Source organism: Mesocricetus auratus, unplaced genomic scaffold (assembly GCF_017639785.1).
Source record: "Mesocricetus auratus isolate SY011 unplaced genomic scaffold, BCM_Maur_2.0 Super-Scaffold_100018, whole genome shotgun sequence".
NCBI lineage: Eukaryota > Metazoa > Chordata > Mammalia > Rodentia > Cricetidae > Mesocricetus > Mesocricetus auratus.
Window position 1 is genome coordinate 17303766 of NW_024429199.1, and position 20979 is coordinate 17324744.

Consider the following 20979-nt stretch of genomic DNA (forward strand, 5'->3'; position numbering starts at 1 on the left):
ATGCTCCCCACCGGCCTCCCCATCCCATGCCCCATCCACTCCCCAGGGAGGGTGAGGCCTTCCATGAGGGATCAGAAAATCTGTCAAGTCATTTGGGGCAGGGCCTAGGCCCTCTCCTGTGTATCTAGGCTAAGAGAGTATCCCTCCATGGGGAATGGGCTCCCGAAGCCTGCACTAGGGATACATCCTGGTTCCACTGCCAGAGGCCACATAGACTGCCCAGTGCACCTAACTGACATCCACATTCAGGGGGCCTGATTTGGTCCTAGGTTGGTTCCCCAGCTGTCAGACTGGGGTCCATGAGTTCTCACTTGCTCAGGTCAGCTGTTTCTGCGGGTTTTCCCAGCATGGTCTTTATCCTTTTGTTCATTACTCCTCCCTCTCTGAAACTGGATTCCAGGAGTTTGGCTCAGTGCTTGACTGTGGATCTCTGCTTCTGCTTCCATCAGCTACTGGATGCAGGCTCTAGGACGGCATTTAATGTAATCATCATTCTCATTAGAGGGGACAGGCATTTAAGGCAGCCTCTCCACTATTGCTTAGAATCCTGGTTGGGGTCATCCTTTTGGATCTCTGTGTAATTCCCTAGTGCCAGATTTCTCTTTAAACCTATAGTGGCTCCCTCTATTGATGTGTCTCTTTTCTTGCTCTCCTCTGTTCCTCTCTCTACTCAATCTTCCTGATCCCTCAAGTTCTCCTCCTCCCCTCTTTCACCTCCCTCCCTCCCTCCTCCCCTCACATTTGTTCAGGGGCTCTTGTCCTTTCCCCTTCACTGGGGAACCATGAATGTCTCTGTCTCTCTTATGGTCCTCCTTGTCTGCTAGCTTCTCTGGAGGTGTCGCACACATCTTTTTACCTTTACCTCTTTCTGCTCTCCTTCCCTCTCCCTTCCCCTCCCCCAGATGATGATGTAGCCCAGGCTGGCCCCCAGTTCATGACCCTTCTGCTGAGCCTCCTGGTGCAGGGTTGCACATGTGTATCTTGACTCAGCTCCATTTAGTTTCTCAATAACAAGTCTATGGTGTCTGTATTCATCACTGTAAATCACGGTTTCCCATCCTGCGTTCAGAAGGTGAATAGGAAAAAGTTATAAAAGAAAAACAGAAGTTCTCTGCTTTTCGCTTGCTGTGGATTTTGTTTCTCATGAAAACATGAAAGTAAGGCACGACTGGGTTCTCTCCCACAGTGACAACCTCAACAACTTTCCACACACTGATCACTTTTTCTAAGGGTTTTGTTTTTTCTCCTTAAAACCACATGGGTGAGTTTCATATCTGTCATTTGATTTTAGTTTCAGCTCACAGGTTTAGAATGCCAAGGTTATAATGTTATCTTATCAAGTCCCTTTTTCAAATATAAATAAGCCAGGCTATTAATGTATAATAATATATAACCTTTTACTCAAGAGTGGAGAGCTTCCTTATGCTTTAGATTTGAAAGGCTGGAAGGATACAGTATTAAAATAGACTTCTCATATGAAGAGAATGTCAAGTGCTTACGGGGCTGGGGCAGCTCTCCGTGGTGAAGAACTTGCTTGAATGACCAAGACTTAGTTCAATTTCCAGTACAAAGAAATGACCTAGTTAGTATTTTGCTAGAGTAAACAGGAATGTAGCTAAGGAAGAAAGTAAAAAGAAGGAATATGTTGGATGTCAGGGGACATGGAGGAAGGGTCTGCGGATGAAACACACTCTTGGTGAAAAGACAAAACCGTGGGAAAAGAAACAGTGGTCAAGGCCCAGAGAGACAGGAAGTGTGTACTCAGGGCTGAAAACACTTATATGAGCATAGAAATCAAAAGAGCTCACCATATGTAGGGCAGGATGGAGGAGAAAATGTGGGTTAACTGTAGAAGGGATTTATGGGCCATGGGTAAATAGCTTGAAAAATATTTTCAAATAGAAGTATAAAATTTTGTTGCAAGGCTGGACATAATGGTGCATGCCTTTAATACAAGCACTTGGAAGACAGAGGCAGGCAAGTCTCTGAATTTAAAGCCAGTTTGGTCTACATAGCGAATGTCAGGACAGTCAAAACTATACAGAGAGGTTTTGTCTAAAAAATAAAAAGATGAGAGCAAGGCACAGATTTAGTAGTCTGTGCTGGAACAATGAAAGTCTTCCGTTAGGGGGTGAAAGTTATTTTTCAAGTTCAAAGACAGTCTCAGACAAAAGAAATGTCCAGAAATGTGTTGCTTGAATGTTTTAAAATATAATTCCTGAAATAAATCACTGAGAGGAAGAGATGTTCTTAATCTTACATACATCAAAATTTTGGCTTTAAGATTAAGAAGTTGATTGGTGGTGAACATCATAAGAATTAAACCTAAGAAGCATAGTTATGAGCATGACCATAAAATATATCCTAGCTTCCCTGAAACCCTGATCTAGTCCCTCATGCTGATACCAGTTAACCAACTGTATAATTTTAAATTATGAAGCTTGTAAGTTATAAAACCAGCTGTATAATTCTCAGATTAACAATATTGAGAAGCAAGAACAGAAAGAAAACAGGGAGAGAGAGAGAGAGAGAGAGAGAGAGAGAGAGAGAGAGAGAGAGAGAGAGAGAGAGAGATCTCCGATGGGAGGAATGCCCATCTCATGTGTTTTTTGCTCTCTGGCCTCATGGCTTTTAGAAGTACTTCACAGTCTGAAGGGCCCGCTTGTTTCTACATTCCAAGAAGCTTGCAGAGACCTGTAGAGAGAAGGCTGCATTGGTCATGACTTTCACAGTCTGAAGGGCCTGCTTGTTTCTACATTCCAAGAAGTTTGCAGAGACCTGTAGAGAGAAGGCTGCATTGGTCATGACTTTCACAGTCTGAAGGGCTGCTTGTTTCTACATTCCAAGAAGTTTGCAGAGACCTGTAGAGAGAAGGCTGTATTGGTCATGACTTTCACAGTCTGAAGGGCCGCTTGTTTCTACATTCCAAGAAGTTTGCAGAGACCTGTAGAGAGAAGGCTGCATTGGTCATGACTTTGATGCTTCTCCAGCCTCCAGCTTGGGCTTCAGTGTGACAGTGTTCTTTTGTTTTCTCCCATGCTCTACTTTCATCATCAATACTGCTATGAGATTTCTATCCAGACTGTTTGTAGAGCTTACCTCACTTAAAAAATCCAAAATATCAGCCCTGGTAAGTCCTGTTCTAAAGCAAAATCCTTCCAAAGTTTGGGGCAGAGCTAGAAATTCGAATATGAGTGTCTACTTGTAAGTTAGTAGCAGTGAAGCAAATGCCTCTTGCAAAACTGCCTGTGACCGTGCCGGCTTTGCCTCCAGGAGAACATCCCTATTCTTTAAAAACCCTCCATGCCTTCAGCAGCACCGCCTCTTGTAACCTGTTCTTGTCATTGTTGAAATAAACAAACAAAAATGCTACTGCTGACTGAGAATCTGTGTGTTAAAAATCTAGTTCTCCTATATCTAACCTTGAGTCCAGAGGTTAGACCTGTCATAACCGTACCCATCCGTGCGCCACAAGTCTCATTCCCCAAATGTGTGTTGTGTACAGTGGAAAATCTCACAGCCTGAGAAATACCTACATGTTGGACAACAGCAGGTTAGTGGTAGTATCAGCTTGAAGAATCAAGCCATCACCAAGTAAGGCAGAAAAGACCATGGGAAAACACTCAGTCTCAGAGACTGGTGCCTTGTAAACAGCAAAGCTGACATGGTCTCTAGGCTGGAAAGTCCTTCAAGATCAAAGCACAGATAAATTCTGAGGCTAGTGGGGTCTATTTCCTCCACCAGGTACATGGGGGAAGCTGGGGCAGGGGTCTTTCTTGGACTCATTCATGATGCTGTGTCTGGGTGACTTGGTCACATGCTAGTTTCCATCTCCAAATACCATGACCTTGGGAGTGAGAATTTCAACATAGGAATTTAAAGGGGCATAAAGATCAGAATCACACAAACATTGATGGTGAAGTGTAATGTGGTTAAATCTTTGTGGAGGACAATTTTACCAAGAGCCTTGCTTTTTGGTACATCCTTTGACCCAACAGCTCTTCCTGCTAAAGTTCACTGTAAGGAAACAGTGATGGTCATATTAAGATATTTCACTGTAGTAACTGTCATTGTACTTTTAAAAAGTACAATAATTAATGTAAGTGACATAAAATATATTGCTAGGTACCATCTTTTAAAACATGTGGGGCATAGAATTAATTAAATGGAGACTTCACAAAACCATGTAGTGGGAAATAGTTCTAAAATATGGTTCTATTTTCATTAAAAAGACAATCACCTATAAAAATCAGAGGAAGAAAAGCTGGAAGTAGACTCACCAGAAGATGAACATTGTCTGTCTCTAAAGGGGGGCAGATGAGTGTGCTGTATTTCTATTATTTTGTTCAATGAGTACTATGGTTGTAATTTGTATCCCCCCCAAATTCATAGGTTAAAATGTGCATTGCCTTGGGCCAGGAAGATGGCTAGGTGGGTAAAGAGGTTTGCTGCCAAGACTGATGACTTGAGTCAAACCCCTTAGACCCACATGGTGGGAGGAGCCTACTCTCCCAGATTGTCTTCTGACCTCCAAGTATTTACATATACTCATACAGAGACAGAGTAAACACATGTAATTTTTTGTTTTTCAAAGCAGGGTTTCTCTGTTGCTTTGGAAGCTGTCCTGGAACTCCCTCTGTAGACCAGGCTAGTCTCAAACTCTGCCTTCTGAGTGCTGGGATTAAAGGCATGTGCCACCACTGCCTGGCACATGTAATTTTTTTTAAAGTATGAAAATGTAAGTGCGCATCCCCAGGGCACTCATATCTGCAGTTATGGTCTTTCGGGAAGTCTATAGAGTTTGGTGACAGCCCTCTTTATTTTTATTTTTAAATTTAAATTAGAAGTAAGGTTGCTTCACAGGTCAATCCCAGGTCCCTCTCCCTTTCCCACCCCTCCTCCCATGCCCTCCCACCAGCTCTCCCCCAAAATCCCCTCCTTTCCCCAGGGAGGGTGAAGCTCTCCATGGGGGTGTCCATAGTCTGTCATTTCATCCAGGGCAGGGCCTAGACCCTCCCCCAAGAGTCCAGGGTTTGGTGTATCTCTCATTGTGGGATGGGCACCCAAAGTCCATTTGTATGGATGGCATCACTCTTGTAATTGAAATTAAAGTCCCTAATAAAGGAGGCCATATTGCCCCCTTCTACCACAGAGCACATTGTGTCCCGTGGGAGAGGACGTTTGCTGGGTCTTTGATCTTGAACTCCCTGCCTTTAGAATGGTGGAAACTAGCTCGCTGTTGTTTATTTGCTACCAGTTTGTGGTAATTTACAAATGGACTACACCACAAATTCTGTACAATTTTGATTCATGTGTGACTGGCTTTTTAATATTTTCTTTTAACTCTTCACTTGTCCTGTTATACCCATGATCCACTTATGTAGAGTGGGAAAAACACGGATTTTTCTTTTTAAAGAAAAATTGAAAGGTGGAAGGAAGGGGAGGGGAAGCAAGTTTTAGGAAGGAGGCTGGAAAGGTTGTCTTTTGAATGAGTGGATGCTGTGGGCTGGGTACTTTTCTTTCCCTCTTGACTCCACGACTCCTCACGATGTACAACAGGAAGCAGCAGCCCGTTTTAAAAAGTTAAAACATGAGATGCTAAGGAATCCCCCAAAGCACATGTGGGCTAGCACGTGACAGAAACTGATGTCCTGCCCTCTGACACCAAAGCCGGAGTGATGACTCAGCCATAGCCCTCATCCTTGGAAGTCAACTCTGGAGCAAAACCAAGCCAACACAAAACAGAGCTTTAATGTCTTTGACATTTCCCTCAGAATGTTCTTGTTTCTTAGTAGAGAAAAAAAATGAGATTGCAGGTGAACTTTCTTCCCCTAGGCTATGATGTCAATGATGGTAAAGTTGACTCTTACCTACTTATGTGAACTCACTAGTCCTGGGACGCTAGGATTACTAATCATAAGTGTAGGCATGCCCAAAACGCCCACTGGGTTTATGGCTAATATAAATCAACTGCCGACCAGACAACTTTCCTTACATATTCACAGCGTTTGGGGACTGTCACAGGAGTTATTGCATTCATTACTCATCCAGGAGGACTGTCATGCAGGACTACATGTGATAGAACAGTCCTCAAGACAGACTGCTTCTCAGACCTTGGAACACCTCTAGATTTCCACTCAGTCTGATCCCACTTCAGTTAAACACTAGCAGCATTAAGTAATATCACTACTGACCAGTCATAGAAATATACTGGGTGTGCCACACTTGAGAGAGAGGAAGGTAGCGTATACTCCACGATCTCCTTTGTGTCAGAGGGTAAAATATAGTGGAGCCATTCTTGACACATTTTTCATTTCTTTTTAAAGTTGTAACGGTTCATAATTTAGTTTTTTTCAGAGTTACTCATCTCTCAGTAACTCTAATTAGTAACATTGACATATTAAGTGAAGAGATGTAAGTGTCTCACCAGGGGAGAATATTTTACCTCTGTATGAAGAAATCAGAGTCCTATATTTTATTCAAAATCACTTGTGACTTTACTTTTTAATTATTTTTTTCCTTTTAAAGAGAGTCTTCTTGTGTTTCTCAGACTGACCTCAAACTCGTTCGATCCTCTGAGTAGCCTTCTGAGTAGCTGAGACTGAAGGCATGTGTCACCACAGGTGGCTTTATTATGAAATCTTGAATCTCTCTGAATGAATTTCAGTGATCTAACTTTTTCTGCTTACCCAACCTTGTCTAATCTTTACTGACATCCATATTTTACATATTTCTCAGGTTTGCATAGGGATTAAAACTAGAACTGGAATCATTGGCTGTCTATTTAATGGCCAAACTAACCCTGCCCACCAAGAGGAAGTTCATGGGTTTTTAATGGTGATGCTACTCTACACTAAATGCCCATCTTTTAGTTATATGCTGCAGTGTTTTCATTGCTACAGCTTTACAAAACAACAGGCTGAAGGATTCTGTGATTATTTCTCTGAAATATATATTTAAAATATAAATACATTCATTTAAATATAATTGATCATTTATACATTTATGCTTTTAGGTAAAGCTGATTAAAAATCCAGCATTTCTCTAAAATAAGTATTTTTCACTTAAGCAACATTTAATCTAAACTTTAATTAGAAAAGAAAATGGCATGGTTATAAAGATGAGATTCCCTTTTTGAGAGCATTTTTATGCCTCTTCCTTTATCTAAACTCCAATTTATATTCCTCACTGAAGTTTTAGATTTTTTCTTAATATGTATCCTGGTATTTTATTTATTGCTAGGCATCTTACTGGCAGACAACATCATGTTTGGGACTTCCCTAATTCCATTTCTATTATAACTATTGAGTTTGAGACCAGCCTGGTCTACAGAGTAAGTTCCAGGCAGCCAGATTATGCAGAGAAACCCTGTCTCAGAAAAACAAAACAAAACAAAAGATTCCCCGAACACATTTCTAAGCAATTGACATTCTTGTGATAATGTTGATGTTGGTTTTTCTTTTTCTTTTTTTTTTCTTTTTGTGTCATTGTTGTTTATTGAGTCAGGGGTTCTCTGTGGCTTTGGAGGCTGTCCTGGAACTAGCTCTTGTACAACATGATGTTAGTTCTTTAGGGAAAAAAATTAACTAGATAATAGGTAGTTTGCTTGTTTTTTTCTTTCTTTCTTGTTTTGTGCTTAAAACCCTTATCCTTCACTTAGGTTAGGGATCCAAGATACCAGCATATAAGCACTGATGAAAAGATTCTTATATTGATATTGGCTAGAGTTTTGTCTTGTTTTCTTTTGTTTTGTCTCGTTAAACCTACAGCCTTATACATGCTGTGCAAGTGCATTAGCACTGAATTGCACTTCTGGTCTACTGATTTGTTTTTCATAATTGCTTTTGGTTTATGATATGAAGTCTGGTCTCAGTTTACAGGAGTCTACTTTAGGAGAGTTTAATTTCCCAAGATAGCCTGGAACACATTCCAGTGTTTCTGCATTACAGTGTTTGAAAGTGAAGTCCTGTGTGATTCCCTCTTTATCTGTGGGGTTTCTAAACTGTCTCCATGACCCCTACTGTTTCTGAGTTTATCTCCATTCCAAGGGATTTTTTTTCCTTTATGAGTAACTAGATCTGGCATCATAGGGCACTGAGTTGTTATTTAGTATACTGGGAGAGTCTATGTCCAGGCTTTGCTGGAGTTCCTGTTAGAGACTTGTCCTCACAGCACACTGGGAGATGAAAAATGTAAAGGAACTTGTGCAATACTTGTGGGATCTCTTGATTCTCCTTCAAAAACCTAAGAACTTTGAAAAAGCTACAGGCCAAAACCACACCTGTGAATTAAAGTCCCGTTGACTTTAGGTAATTATCCAGCCACTCTAGACCTTTAAGTGTCCTGGGTGACACTATTCTTGGGGAAACATGAACAGACATCAGATGCTCATCCTAGTTAGGAATCAAGTGACCACTGAGTCCATCTTGATGAACTAGTGTGTTGACTGGAATTATGCGAGGTTACTTAAAGGATCAGGGATGGCTCAGAGACACATCCATAATCTAAAGACCACCTCAGCCTGACACCTCAAGAAAGCTCTATGCTCAGCAGGTTAGAGAGTCTCTCTTTCTTGGTGGTCATTGCTGCTCTATAACCTTGGGGAAGGTTGAGGCAGTTCTTTCTATCTTTAGTTTTCTAACAGTTGTAATGTTTGTTGTTATTATTGTGTTATTTTTTAAATGCATTAAAAAATATCAGATGCTTTTGGAGGAGAGAGGGGCATATATACAAGTGATCAACAGGGTTTTTTTTTAAGTGATTTTTAATAATCTGTCCTCTCAATAGACATGACTGCATTTCTGGAATGAACCCTTTTTGATGATGCCTTAGAATTTTTATGACTCAACTATTTAAATGACTGCACACGTATGTCATTTGCACATGGTTAATGATAATGGCATCTGCACTTACTCTATGCCCATCTCCAAGATTCATACTGCATAATATGCATCTTGCTGTTTCCTCAGTGACATTATCAAATAGTTCTTTATGTTGTAGATGACAAACTTGATGTAGAACACTTTCAGGTAACTTGCTTTATATCACAAAACCAGTGAAACCCACTTTTTTTTCAAAGTGAAATTGTAGTCAGATGTTTGGTGACATAAATGAAATGGCACATGATCTGATTTTCTCATTAATGACATCAAACTGTTATAGCTGAATGCATCAGTTTCCAGTATCGGGACATAAAGCAGCGGCTCCTTCAAAGACCCAGAGATACAGACAGTGTTTCCTTTGTCTCTCTGATTTCCTCTCATTTGAATGCCATTGAGACATCTTTCCTCTGTGGAGTGGGTTCTGAGGGCACTATTTTACTGCCTGGAATTGTATCCAGATAATATTATCTTTATTTAAATTCTTGAGAACACTTGAGGCCTCACTTAGCCATGGGTGGTCCTCAGACTCTGTGTAGCCAGCGGTGGCCTTGACTGTTTGATCCTCTTGCCACAACTTCCCACTTTCTGGGATTAATGATGTAATCCCATCAACACACCTAGTTTATATGTTGTTAGAGATTAAATCCAGGGATTCTTGCAAGATAGGCAAGCACTCTACCAACTGAACTACATTCCCATTCCAGGGTCTCATACAGCCCATTTTCATTTTATCTTGTAGATATGGCTAGTAAAATATACCATCACTTTGTTCAGAATATTTCCTGAGGAATACAGGGCTACCTTCCTCTTTTGTCCATAGATACATTTATTTATTTATTTGCTTCCAGTCCTTGGAATAAGGGGAGAGCTGGAATTTGGTAGCTATAGAGGGACTGTGAGGAGGCCTGAGGCTAGACGTGGAGATTTTGTGGTCATTGGGAGACTCCTGCATCCTTGAGGATAGTCATAGCCCCTCACCTTCAGTGCTGGAGTTGGATCTCTGTCCTTTCCTGTGACTGTACCTTCCTACCTCTGCCCAGGGCCAGAAATCTCGGCTGCTGTAGGCTGTGTGTTGCAGAGCCTGTTTTGATTCCATTCACTGGAACACAGAGTTGGCCATCTTCCTAGCTAACTGTAAGAAATAAAGTAACACCAAATATTCTGCAACTATGGCAGAAAATGATTACGATTCTTAAAACTGGCCAGTTACTTTCTGCTTTCTTTTTTTGTCTAGATGTAGAGCATTTTATTTGGTTTGTGGCTTTGATGAATGCATGCAATTTTCCCAGTGTGACAATGTGCAGTGAAAGGTTTTACTCACGATCAGACATGCCCAGGAAGTTGATCTTTATCAGAAAGTTCATTCTACCTTACGTGCCAGATGTCACTGTGACAGCTCAAGACATTTCACCAGTTGGGTCACTTTGAGCTCCACCTCATGGATTTCCCATTCTTAGACTCTGGCAGGAAGGACATTTATGTGTGGAGGCCAGAGTTCCATGGCAAGTGTTTGCTTACTTATTGAAAATTGGTAACCTGGGCTGGCTTGGGACTCATAATTCTCCTGCCTCCAACTAACTCTTCAGCAGAGCCTGATGGTGTGAACACATCACATGGACACTATCTTATTTCTTGAGACATGGTCCCACTGAACATGGAGATTACCCTTTCAGCTAGACTAATTGGTCAGCAAGCTCCAGAGATCTACCCGTTTCTTCTGCCCCTTCAGTGTTGGCATTGCAGATGTGATTCTAGTCATTCAGCTTACAGAAAGGTACTTAGTACTTTACTGCCTGGATCAAATTCCCTCTTGTTTACCACTCTTGAGAATGGAGCTGGGAGAATGGAGTCTGAAAATGAGATGGACTAAAACCTCATGCAACAGCCAACTCTATTCAGACATCAGACAGTTTATACTGTTAGGATTAATAAGAGTCACCTGAGTGAAGTGTACAATCACAGGGACAAGCTGGATGTAGCAAAAGCATGTTTTCCATAGAGGCATATGAAAAACAGCAGCTGAAGTGAACTCACTCCTATCCCATACACCTGGGAGGAGCACAAAACACATTCTGAGAACAATTCTGTGTTTTGAGGAAACTGAGGTCACGTGACTTTTGTCTTGGTTTTCTTGGAGTTTTCTCACAAACAGCCTGGACTGCCCTCATACACTCCATTCTTGGACCATGTTCTGACACTGTCGTTGTTTTGGTAGTATTATGTATTTGACAATTCAAGTCTACATGTTAAACTTACTCTGAAAGGCTTAACCAGAACACACACACACACACACACACACACACACACACACACACACACACACACACACACACACACATATATATATATCTTGTAATCTATAACTCCCCACAAGTCAGTGGCCCTGCAATAGTGCCCCTCATTGCTTGGGATCTAGCAGAGAACAGGAGGCAACAGTGATTTATGAAGAGAGTGAGAAAGACATAAAGGAAGTAGATGAAAGACATTGAAAGGCCTGCACAAGGCTGCAGATGTGACTCAGTTAGGAGAATGCTTGCCCAGCATGCAGGAGCTCTGTGTTTGACCGCCAGCACAGTGTAAAGCTGGGTGTCATGAGCTAGCACTCTGGAGACATAGACCAGCCAATCAGGAGTTTGAGATCATCCTCAGGTGCATAGTGAGTTTGAGCCAGCCTGGGCTAGAGGAGCTCCTATCTCAAAAGAGTGAGTGAATAAATTAACAAGTAGCTTTTTCCATGAGAACCGACTCTCTGGAAGCTGTCCTATGACTACATGGGCAGTGTGGTACACACACCCCCACCTCCACCCCCACATACTTTTTTTTTCTTTTTAAGAGAGAACTAACAACATACAGCCTTGGAAGGTTTCTGGGAATGGTAGTCTGGGGCCCATCTCCCATGTAAACAAGCAAAGGCCACAAATTTCAGTTCCTCTGACTCTTAAAGATGGCATTAAGAAAAAGGAAGAACGCTGTTAACATTTTATTGCTTACCTTCCCAGATCTAGGTGACCTCATTTTTACCTGTGTTACGAGACTCTCAAAAACCCTGTGGTTGCATTGTTTGGAAATGAGCTGTGTAGAATGTTCTGGTCTGAGGTCACTAGTCCCGTTCTCTGAAGTTACCTAGTTATGGCCACCTGAAGGTGATTGGAATGAACTTTCATGGCACCTTCTTCATTCACTCCTCTTGATGTTTTATTTTAGATAGTGTTTGTAGGAAGTATTGAAAAGCTAGGAAACTCCTATATGATTTAACTATTTCCATGTTCTGCTACCTTCCTGTTCTCGCCTGCATCCCTTTATCTTTACATAGATGATCCACATGTTGTTCATTTCTGTGGAGTGTGTGTGTCTCCAGAACTTCAAATGTAGGTGTCCGAGTTATTCCCATTTCTTATCTCCCAGCCAATTATGAAGGATCAGAGACAGGCTCCTTATCTATTTGTTTGTTTGTTGTTTGTTTATACCCTGTTTCTCCTCTGCCATGTCTATCTCTGTGCCACATCCTTCTAATGTATTCAGGGTGGGAGTGTTTAGTGTCCTCAATCAGGTTATTGTGGTTTGTATGAAGTGCTTCCCTCCTTCCTGGGAGACCCTGTGCATCTGTCAGCTATAATGCAATTTAGCTCCACAGCTGGAGGTGCTTGGAGCTGCAGTGACTGAATCAGCTTACATTTCTGGTAGCGGTTCATGTTTCTTCCGAGACCATCTGATCTCAGAATATCCATCTAGCTCCTCTGACTTGTCAGGTGATTACACAAGTGATATTTAGTTTTGGCGTGCATTTTCTTTCTGCCCAGATAAAACTTGGAGTATTTCTTCTTGGTTAATTCTATTTTACATTCTCTTGTTACTCTGATTTTTTTTTAATCCATTGGAGTATGTCTCCATGGTTTTTGCTATTTAGATTAATATATTACAATGTATTTACCTATAGCTATTAAGTTGGATCATATGATACCAGCAGTGGCAGACCATTTTGATCTATAATGACAGAAAAATAATCTGTGAAGGTATCTTAGTGGTTAGTGTGCCCACCTAGCATGCATAAAGACGTGGCTGGCTCCTCGGCACTGCCTAAACCAAGCGCAGTGGTATACACCTGTAACTCCAGTGTGTGGCAGGCAGATGGAGGGAGGAAGATCAAGAGTTCAAAGCCATCCGTGGCTACACAGAGAGTTCACTTCTAGCCTACAATGCTTGAGAAACTGTCTCAAAGTAATAAAACAAACCAAACTAAAAAGCATAACAAAATCTACAGTCCATTGTTAGACTTATGGCTCTTCTGGCTTTTTTAAAAATGTAAATACTATTTTAAGGAATGTGTCTTTACTACTTCTTTATTTTAGTTTGAATAAATTCGTAAAAGAAAGATAACAAAATTAGAGGATGAGCATCTTACAGCTACTACTACACAAATCAAACCATTATCTAAAAGGCTGAAGTCATTTGCATTATGTACCATTTAAATGTTTATATAGAGATTATACTGATTCGGCTGCAACCTCATTAGCATTAAGTAGTCCCATTTAAACTAATATTGTAATAGCTGGAAACCTTACCATGTTTTTGCTCATATTATTAGATGACAAGTATTAATCATTTATTCTGGAGATCGAAGAGTACTGTACTTTATGTGTGTGGTCCATTTCTGCCCACAACCTATTTTCCTACTGGTATCACTTTTATATCAATGTGATATGGGATTTTCATATAATGTAGATGTAGTCTGTCTTTAATTTCTCAAAGTGAAATTATTCATCAATGTATGATTTATTCTTCAGATGACAATCAAAGCAAAACTCATGACAAAAAAGAGAAGAAGATGGTGGTTCAGAAGCCCCATGGTACCATGGAATACACTGTAAGTATGATTGGGGGAGCTTGGATGACTGTTATCACTGTGTTATGCAAACATATTGTTTGTCCTTGACTTACCTCGCCCCTTAACTGTATTCTGCTTGTATACCCATCAAATCATGTGGCTTCTCAAGACCCATTTTAAGTCATTTCTTTTCCCTCCATGTTTTCTCCCTGGCTACAGCGTCTGTCATTCCATTGATTATCAGCCTTCCTTAGGATCATCTGGAAGGATATGCAGGACTTACTACTCCATGCACATCCTACTAGAACCTGGTTTAATGAGATGACCTTTCTTAATAGAGGAGGAACATTTTCAGTGTTGAGGATGTAATAGTAGGTTTGTTGCTCCAAACCAAAAAAAAAAATGATTTGAATTGATTCCAGGATTTCCATAACTACCAAATGTAGATCTCTATCCCAGGCATCTTCTTTAAGATCCAGAAACATCAACCTATTGCTTGCTTAACATATCCTCCAGGATGGCCATGACTACCAATTGTAGAAGATGTCTTCCAGATCTCTTCTTTAAAATCCAAAGACATCAGCCTATTGCTTGATTAACATATCCTTTTAGATCTCTATGTTCACTCCTTCTCCAAGAAGCAGTAGCTCCACTATCAAGTATTTATACCAACCAGTCCCTCACTCTTAGACTCACCTTCCCTGTTCTCCATGCCTATTCCTGCCTCTTCTCACCATCCAGAAATTCTAGATCAGGTTTCCTTCTTTCATTTTTCAATAAGCCATTTTAACATTGTTTACTGATATGCGCTTTTGACTGTCTGTCTCTTGCCTTGATTCTTTGATGCATGAGGAGAAACCTTTTGTAATTTTGGCACATGCCAGGGTATATGCTTCCATATTCTTGGAGTCTACAGATGAACCATGCTGTGCAAGTGTCCTTTGCTGTACCTTAACTCTGTGTACATGTGCTCACCTCTCTCACTGCACTCTGAGCTCCTGAAACGCAGAATCTGGGCTCCGTTTATCATAGACGTCATACTGTGCGAGCACACAATTGTAGTTCTATTTAAATTCACTGTGAAAACAGAACTGAGAGGTTCTTTGGCTTCTTAGAAAAATTAAATGCTGTTGCCCTTGCCTGACTATGTTTCTGATACATCCTTGTTTTAGATTTGCTGTGTAAAAGCCATGCAGCCAGTGAGCAGCAGTCCTGGAACTCAAAGCCAATCCTTTGGTTCTTGGTCTGGTTTCTCAATCTGTGTGTTGTATTGATCATAAATCCGGAAAATCTCTGGGGTCAGATGTGTTTTATGATATTTCCAAAGGGAAGTTAGAACTCTATTAGTGCACAGTAAACATTGAAGATGAGGGAGCCCAGAAATGACTGAAATTAAGACAGCTTTGTGTACAGTTTCATTGAGTATTGTACATGAGATAGGCATGGGGGCCATACCTAAAATCTTAGCGCTTGGTGAGCTGAGGCATGAAGGTGGTTGAGCATTTGAGGTAAACTTGGGCTACCCAGTGATTTTCAGGGTGGAGTGTAGCTTTGTCTTAATACAAAACAAAAAAACAACAGCAAGGTAAAGCAACCACACCACAAGAAAGGACAAAGAAAAATTAATCACCCCTCTTTCCCATGGTACATCTGGATAGAACTATTACTTCAGCATTGACTGCTGTCATGAATCCGTTGGTGTTCTTTATTGAAAGTATTTTTGCTTTCCTGTGTTTGATGTTTCGTTTTTGCCTTACATACTGACACTTGTTCATTTGACTCTTGTAGGCCGGCAGCCAGGACACCCTCAACTCCATCGCGCTGAAGTTTAACATCACTCCCAATAAATTAGTGGAACTGAATAAACTCTTCACACACACTATTGTTCCAGGCCAGGTAATTATTTTTATGTTGACTATTACTTTAGAAATTTTGCATTCATTTTTTCCCCACGATATCAAATGACTTAGTATTGGTGCCACAGAATTGTCTGAACTATTTGTAAGAACTAAGACAATTTCATCTCCTTTGATCTAAGAATTCTTAGAAATAGTTCAGAGATTTGAAATTAGGAAAAGATTAGCACATTTATCACAATCATTAACTTAGGTAGGAAGTATTTCTTGAGGTATCAAGAGGAGTTTTAAATTGCCATTTGTTCCCTGTCAAATTTTTTAGAATGTTTAATTCTTATTTACAAGTTCAATTTAGTCTACTCTTAGGTAAAGCATGACCACCATTTTATTTAATTTAGAAAGAGGTTTTTTTTTTTCAATCTTAATTTATACCATAATTGCCTATCCACCAAAGAAAAGGACATTGAGAAAGATAGTGACAAGAAAACCAATCCACATTGTCTTTCAGGATTTTAATATCTTATTTGTCACCATAAATAAACTGACAAATGTATAATCCCACTTCTTTAGCTTGATACATTACTCTCTATGATACTATATTCTGTTTGTTTTTTCACCCCAGAAGTACATTCAACCAATGTATTTAAATGACACAGTTATTGAAAGCACATCGCTGAGGCCAAATACAGCCTTATCCATAGAACCACTGGGCTGTGTAAGCACATGTAGGTTCCATTATTAGCTTGATAGCACGTCTTCATGCATCTCTACATTACCAGCATGTCCAGTTCTTCCTGAGTAGACAATGTTATTTCAAATACTTTAAGTAATGTTGTTACAATACTTTGCATTTATTTTAATTGTAATGTATGAAGACAATAGAGTCACAAATTAGCCACATAGTATTTGGTATTTTTGCTCTTCTGAAAATGGGAAATTAGGACACCTATAGTATCAGGTAATTAAATGACAAATCAACTTTAAAATTATCAGAAATTAATATACTCTTTTCTAGAAAATTAGGTATGTTAATCACTTCATTTTGGACTTGTTTTATAATATGGGGTATTTCTAAATAATGTATAGCTTACATGTAATGGACACCCTAGACAGTACTTGCTAAGTCAAGACTAAAGATTATATTCAAACTTACTAAAATAATTTAGGGTGGAATGTAATCCCAGCATCTTGGAGATAGAAAAAAGAGAATCAGAAGTTCAAGGTTGAGTGATAGTGGTGTACACAGGCCGATCTCTGTGAGTTCCAGGCTAGCCTGGTTTACAGAGCTAGTTTCAGGACAGCCTAGGCTGTCATATAGTAGAACACTGTCTCAGAAAACCAAAAAAAAAAAAAAAAAGAAAGAAAGGGAAGAAGTTCATAGTCATCCTTAGGTTCATACAGAGTTTGAGACACCACACTGTTTAAAATCTAAAAACAAATAAATAACAATAAAATTAATTTAGGATGTTTTCAAATACTATGTGTATAAACAAAATCATTGATTCTAATTTAAGGTGGTATGCGGTAGGAATCTAACAACTGTTTTATACACTTTCTGTATCGCTAAGAAATATCATAGCATGTTCTGTTTATATTTAGCTTGTCATTAGCCATTTGACCTGGGCAAATCACTTCACGTGGGAATCTCTGTTTACTCATTGTTGAAATCAGTTGGGGAGCTTAAAAACTTCCATGGCCTTATGCTTCAAGGATCTGTCTTACTGAGTAGAGAACATCTCTCATCATAGGAGATTTGATAAATCAAAATCAGTGTGGCTTGCTCTGTTTCCAGGAAATTTGAGTTACCCTTCTGGGGTTAATTTGAAGATCCCCTCAAGGTAGGGAAGAACTAGTCTGGTTTCTATGGCAGGTGTGAGGAGGGATTTTACATTACCTACGAGCTGAATGAACTAAAATATTACCCTAGATTTTTTGCTTCAAAAGACAAAATGCAGGTTCGAATTAGCTTTTTAAAAAGTAGCTGAGGCATACGGTGCTTTTTGGGAGCTCTGAGTTGGACAGTTTTACTTGTTCCGGTTTGATGACATATACAAAGAATGTACTTTTGCAATCTCTTAAGTGTCCTGTGGATATACACTCAAGATGTTTTTCCTGCTTAAAAGACACCTTGGTTGTACACAACTCTTTTCTCTATGTTAAAGAACCAATTTGCTTTATGATAAAGAATTTTAAGACCTCAAATCTCCACTTACCTTGTATTGGAACAAACACAGGAGGAAACCCCTCCCCCTACCCCCAATCCAGGATCTAGGCCCAATTCCCCATGCTTTCCCATGCTACCTCCAACTGATAACTTTTCCAGAGTTCAGGTGCTTTCAGTCTTGTAGTTTAACTACATAAAATAAATAACAGCACTATGTACTAAGATGAAACAACTAGAACCTCTGTAAATGACTACCCGAGAACCCAGAGCCTTGGCGGCTGCCATTAACCCACACTGAAGATGTAAAGGGCTGCCCTCTCTAGCTAGCTCCTGTATTCACTGTTAGTCCATCATGGAGACTTGCATGAGATGCTGTGGGAGAACGCTTACACTGCTGAGAAACTGATTTGCTTTTATCTTGTAGAAATTAGTTTCTGCTAGTGTTGGTTTATGGAAACTCAGAGCTGGTTTTGGTCAACCTTTAATAGGTGTTTAATCATTGTGTAGCACGTTCCCAGTAGTATCCAATTGTCAGTTGTCATCTTACATCCCATTGACTTCGATTTTTCTCACCTTTGTCTTAATGTATTTTCTGGTTTTGCCTGATTTTTTTTTCTGGATTCAAATGAGTTTATTTTTTTCCCTTTCTGTGCATGGAGGCATATAAGTACAGGTGCACACACGTGTCAGTAGGAGAGAAAATTTGGGGGAGGCAGCTCTCTCCTGCTTTGTTGACTGAGGCAATTGCTCTTGTCTCTGGTACTCTTGCTCTGCTGTGGTGTACTCAAGACTACCTGACTTCAGGCTTCCTTGTGGTCCTGCCGCTGCCTCCCATCTTGTTAGGAGTGCTGGGATTGTAGATGTGACACTGCATCTGGCTCTTTTCCATGGGTTTCAAAGATCGAACTCAGGTCATCAGGCTTGCACAGCAAAGACTGAGCCAGCTTGCCAGCCCTCGGAAGTGAGGTTTAAAAGGAATGCTGACACTATTGGTGTGAAATCAGTTGTTAAATGATTGGCTTCAAATTATGTCTATAAGCAGTTGAAGAACATTATTTAAAATTATATTTGAATCTGTGCCAAAATGTAGCTGTTTCATTGAAAGACTATTGAGTGATGGTATCGTAATACCAACTCAGGAGGCAGATTGTTTTACAGCAGAAGTTATTATACACTTGTTTGGGTAGTCTTTATTTTTACGTAGACGAAAACAAAGGAGAGAGAAAATGCAGGGATTATTATATTGGGACTGTTTTATACAGTTCATCATACAAACTCTATGCTACTTTGACATTCAGGGCCTTATTCAAAGTCACTGGCCTGGACTTGTCCCTTTTCTGCCTAACAGGAACATTATACTTTGTAGTCTGCTATGCTCCTTTTCTCTCTCCTCACATAGATTCAGCATTCATAATGCAGAAACCTAACATTTTAGATTTGAAATTTTCAGTTATCAAAGCTGGTAAAGTCTTTGCAGGTATATAGACACATATTTATATAAATTATGCATTGATGTAATAAATGTTTAATACATTAATAGATAACTATAATGAATAATATAAAATATATGTATATACATAAGTGTTATATATTTATGTAACTATGCATGTATATGCATAATTATATATATGCTGAAGCTGAAGTACTGGCCCCAAGCTGTGTTGGTCTCTCTCCTGGGCAGCGAGACTAACTTCCTCCTTCCTTCCTAGTTCCTATTGTTCAGGCCTCACCTGGCCCTGACGAGATGCTCACCTGTCCTGCAGCGTTAGTGCTCCATCCCCATTGCACTGTGCACATTTGTATTGCTTAGTACAGTTCATGTGTCGATTAGAAGACCCCATGATGCTTCTAAGTGAAATGGAAACTATTGGGTCTACCAAGACACTGAGTATGACGGGCAGAGGTTTGAGTTTGCTAAGTGTGAACTAGGGAGTTGCCTGGCTTGGACCCTCACTCAGCCATGCTTTCTTATGCCCAGGTCCTGTTTGTGCCAGATGCCAACTTGCCGGCTGGTACCTTACGGCTGTCGTCATCCACTCCTGGTGCTACTGTCTCTCCGTCATCATCGGATGCAGAATATGATAAGCTGCCTGTATGTATGCTAGCACCTTACACGCTCGGGTTCATTTCTATTAATACACTGTATTCTTAAAACATTACATCTGGAAATTTCCCTAAACACGTGAGGGTAGGGATATTGCCATCAGCAGAGAGAATGCATCCTCTCCTAGCACACCTGTTTACAAAAAGTCTCAACGATAAAGGCGTATGCCTTTTGCAAAGGTACGATGCTAAATTCCCAATTAAGTGAGCAGATTGTGTTTTACCAGGGAATTGGAATCTGTGACTTAGTATGCATTTGCTCATCTTGAATATTTTCTAAGACATTTAATGAAAGAGTTTTATGGGCTCACATGTATTTTTCAATCTCATTTTGACTTTAATACTTATCAGACTTACCTCTAATCTGGGAAGTAGGAGTTTTCAACTCATTTCGATACTAGCATTAAAATGTTAGCATTAAAAATGACTTAAGTTTTCTGATTGTTGGTGTTTACAAAAATAATGCAACATTTAAAGAATTTCTGAAGAAAGGTATGAATATTCTGTGCTTAGAGTCAAGAACTCATACCAGGTTACAAATGGAGAAACTTTTGGAAAGCACGTGTGCTACTTTTGAAGGACATTTGTCAATTTTTTTTAATGTCCAAGGAAAAGAGGGCATAACATACTATGGTGTAAGCTGTTTTGAAAGGTGATTTTTTTCTTTAATTTTTTGATTTCATAAGGATGCTGACTTAGCAAGAAAGGCCTTAAGACCCATTGAGAGGGTCTTGTCATCCACCTCTGAGGAAGATGAGCCAGGTGTCGTCAAATTTCTCAAAATGAACTGTCGATACTTCACAGATGGAAAGGTATGTTCTGTTATAGGTTACCAGTCAGAGCATCTACAGAAACTAAATGGGATTGCACATTTCTGTAAGGAAGACTCCATTAAAATATTTTACCCACAGTGGATGTGAAGAATTTGACATTCATTGATTTTCTTGTTTGTTACTTGACTTTTTCCCCATTGAAGGAAATATATTCACTAAATAGAAATATATTTTGTTTTCTTGGTTTTTCTTTTAAATTTTGGGGTTTTAGGGAGGGCTGTTGTAGGGGCAGAAGGTGGATGTGAGGGGATGGGGAGACAAGTAGGATAGAGACGGAAAATGTGAAGTCCACAAAGAATCAATAAAAGTTAAAAAG

General features: G+C 39.9%; 1 protein-coding gene across 3 annotated transcripts in view; it reads left to right on the forward strand.

The window, feature by feature from the left end:
- Ncoa7 (nuclear receptor coactivator 7) overlaps positions 1 to 20979 on the forward strand; it is a 137155-nt gene that overhangs the window by 70821 nt on the left and 45355 nt on the right. For all 3 annotated transcript variants that reach the window (XM_005065771.4, XM_013110208.3, XM_040728440.1), the window contains exons 4-7: positions 13667 to 13746; positions 15496 to 15603; positions 19706 to 19819; positions 20517 to 20642. In XM_005065771.4, coding sequence (XP_005065828.1) covers positions 13667 to 13746; positions 15496 to 15603; positions 19706 to 19819; positions 20517 to 20642 — 428 coding nt within the window. The remainder of the gene's footprint in view (positions 1 to 13666; positions 13747 to 15495; positions 15604 to 19705; positions 19820 to 20516; positions 20643 to 20979) is intronic.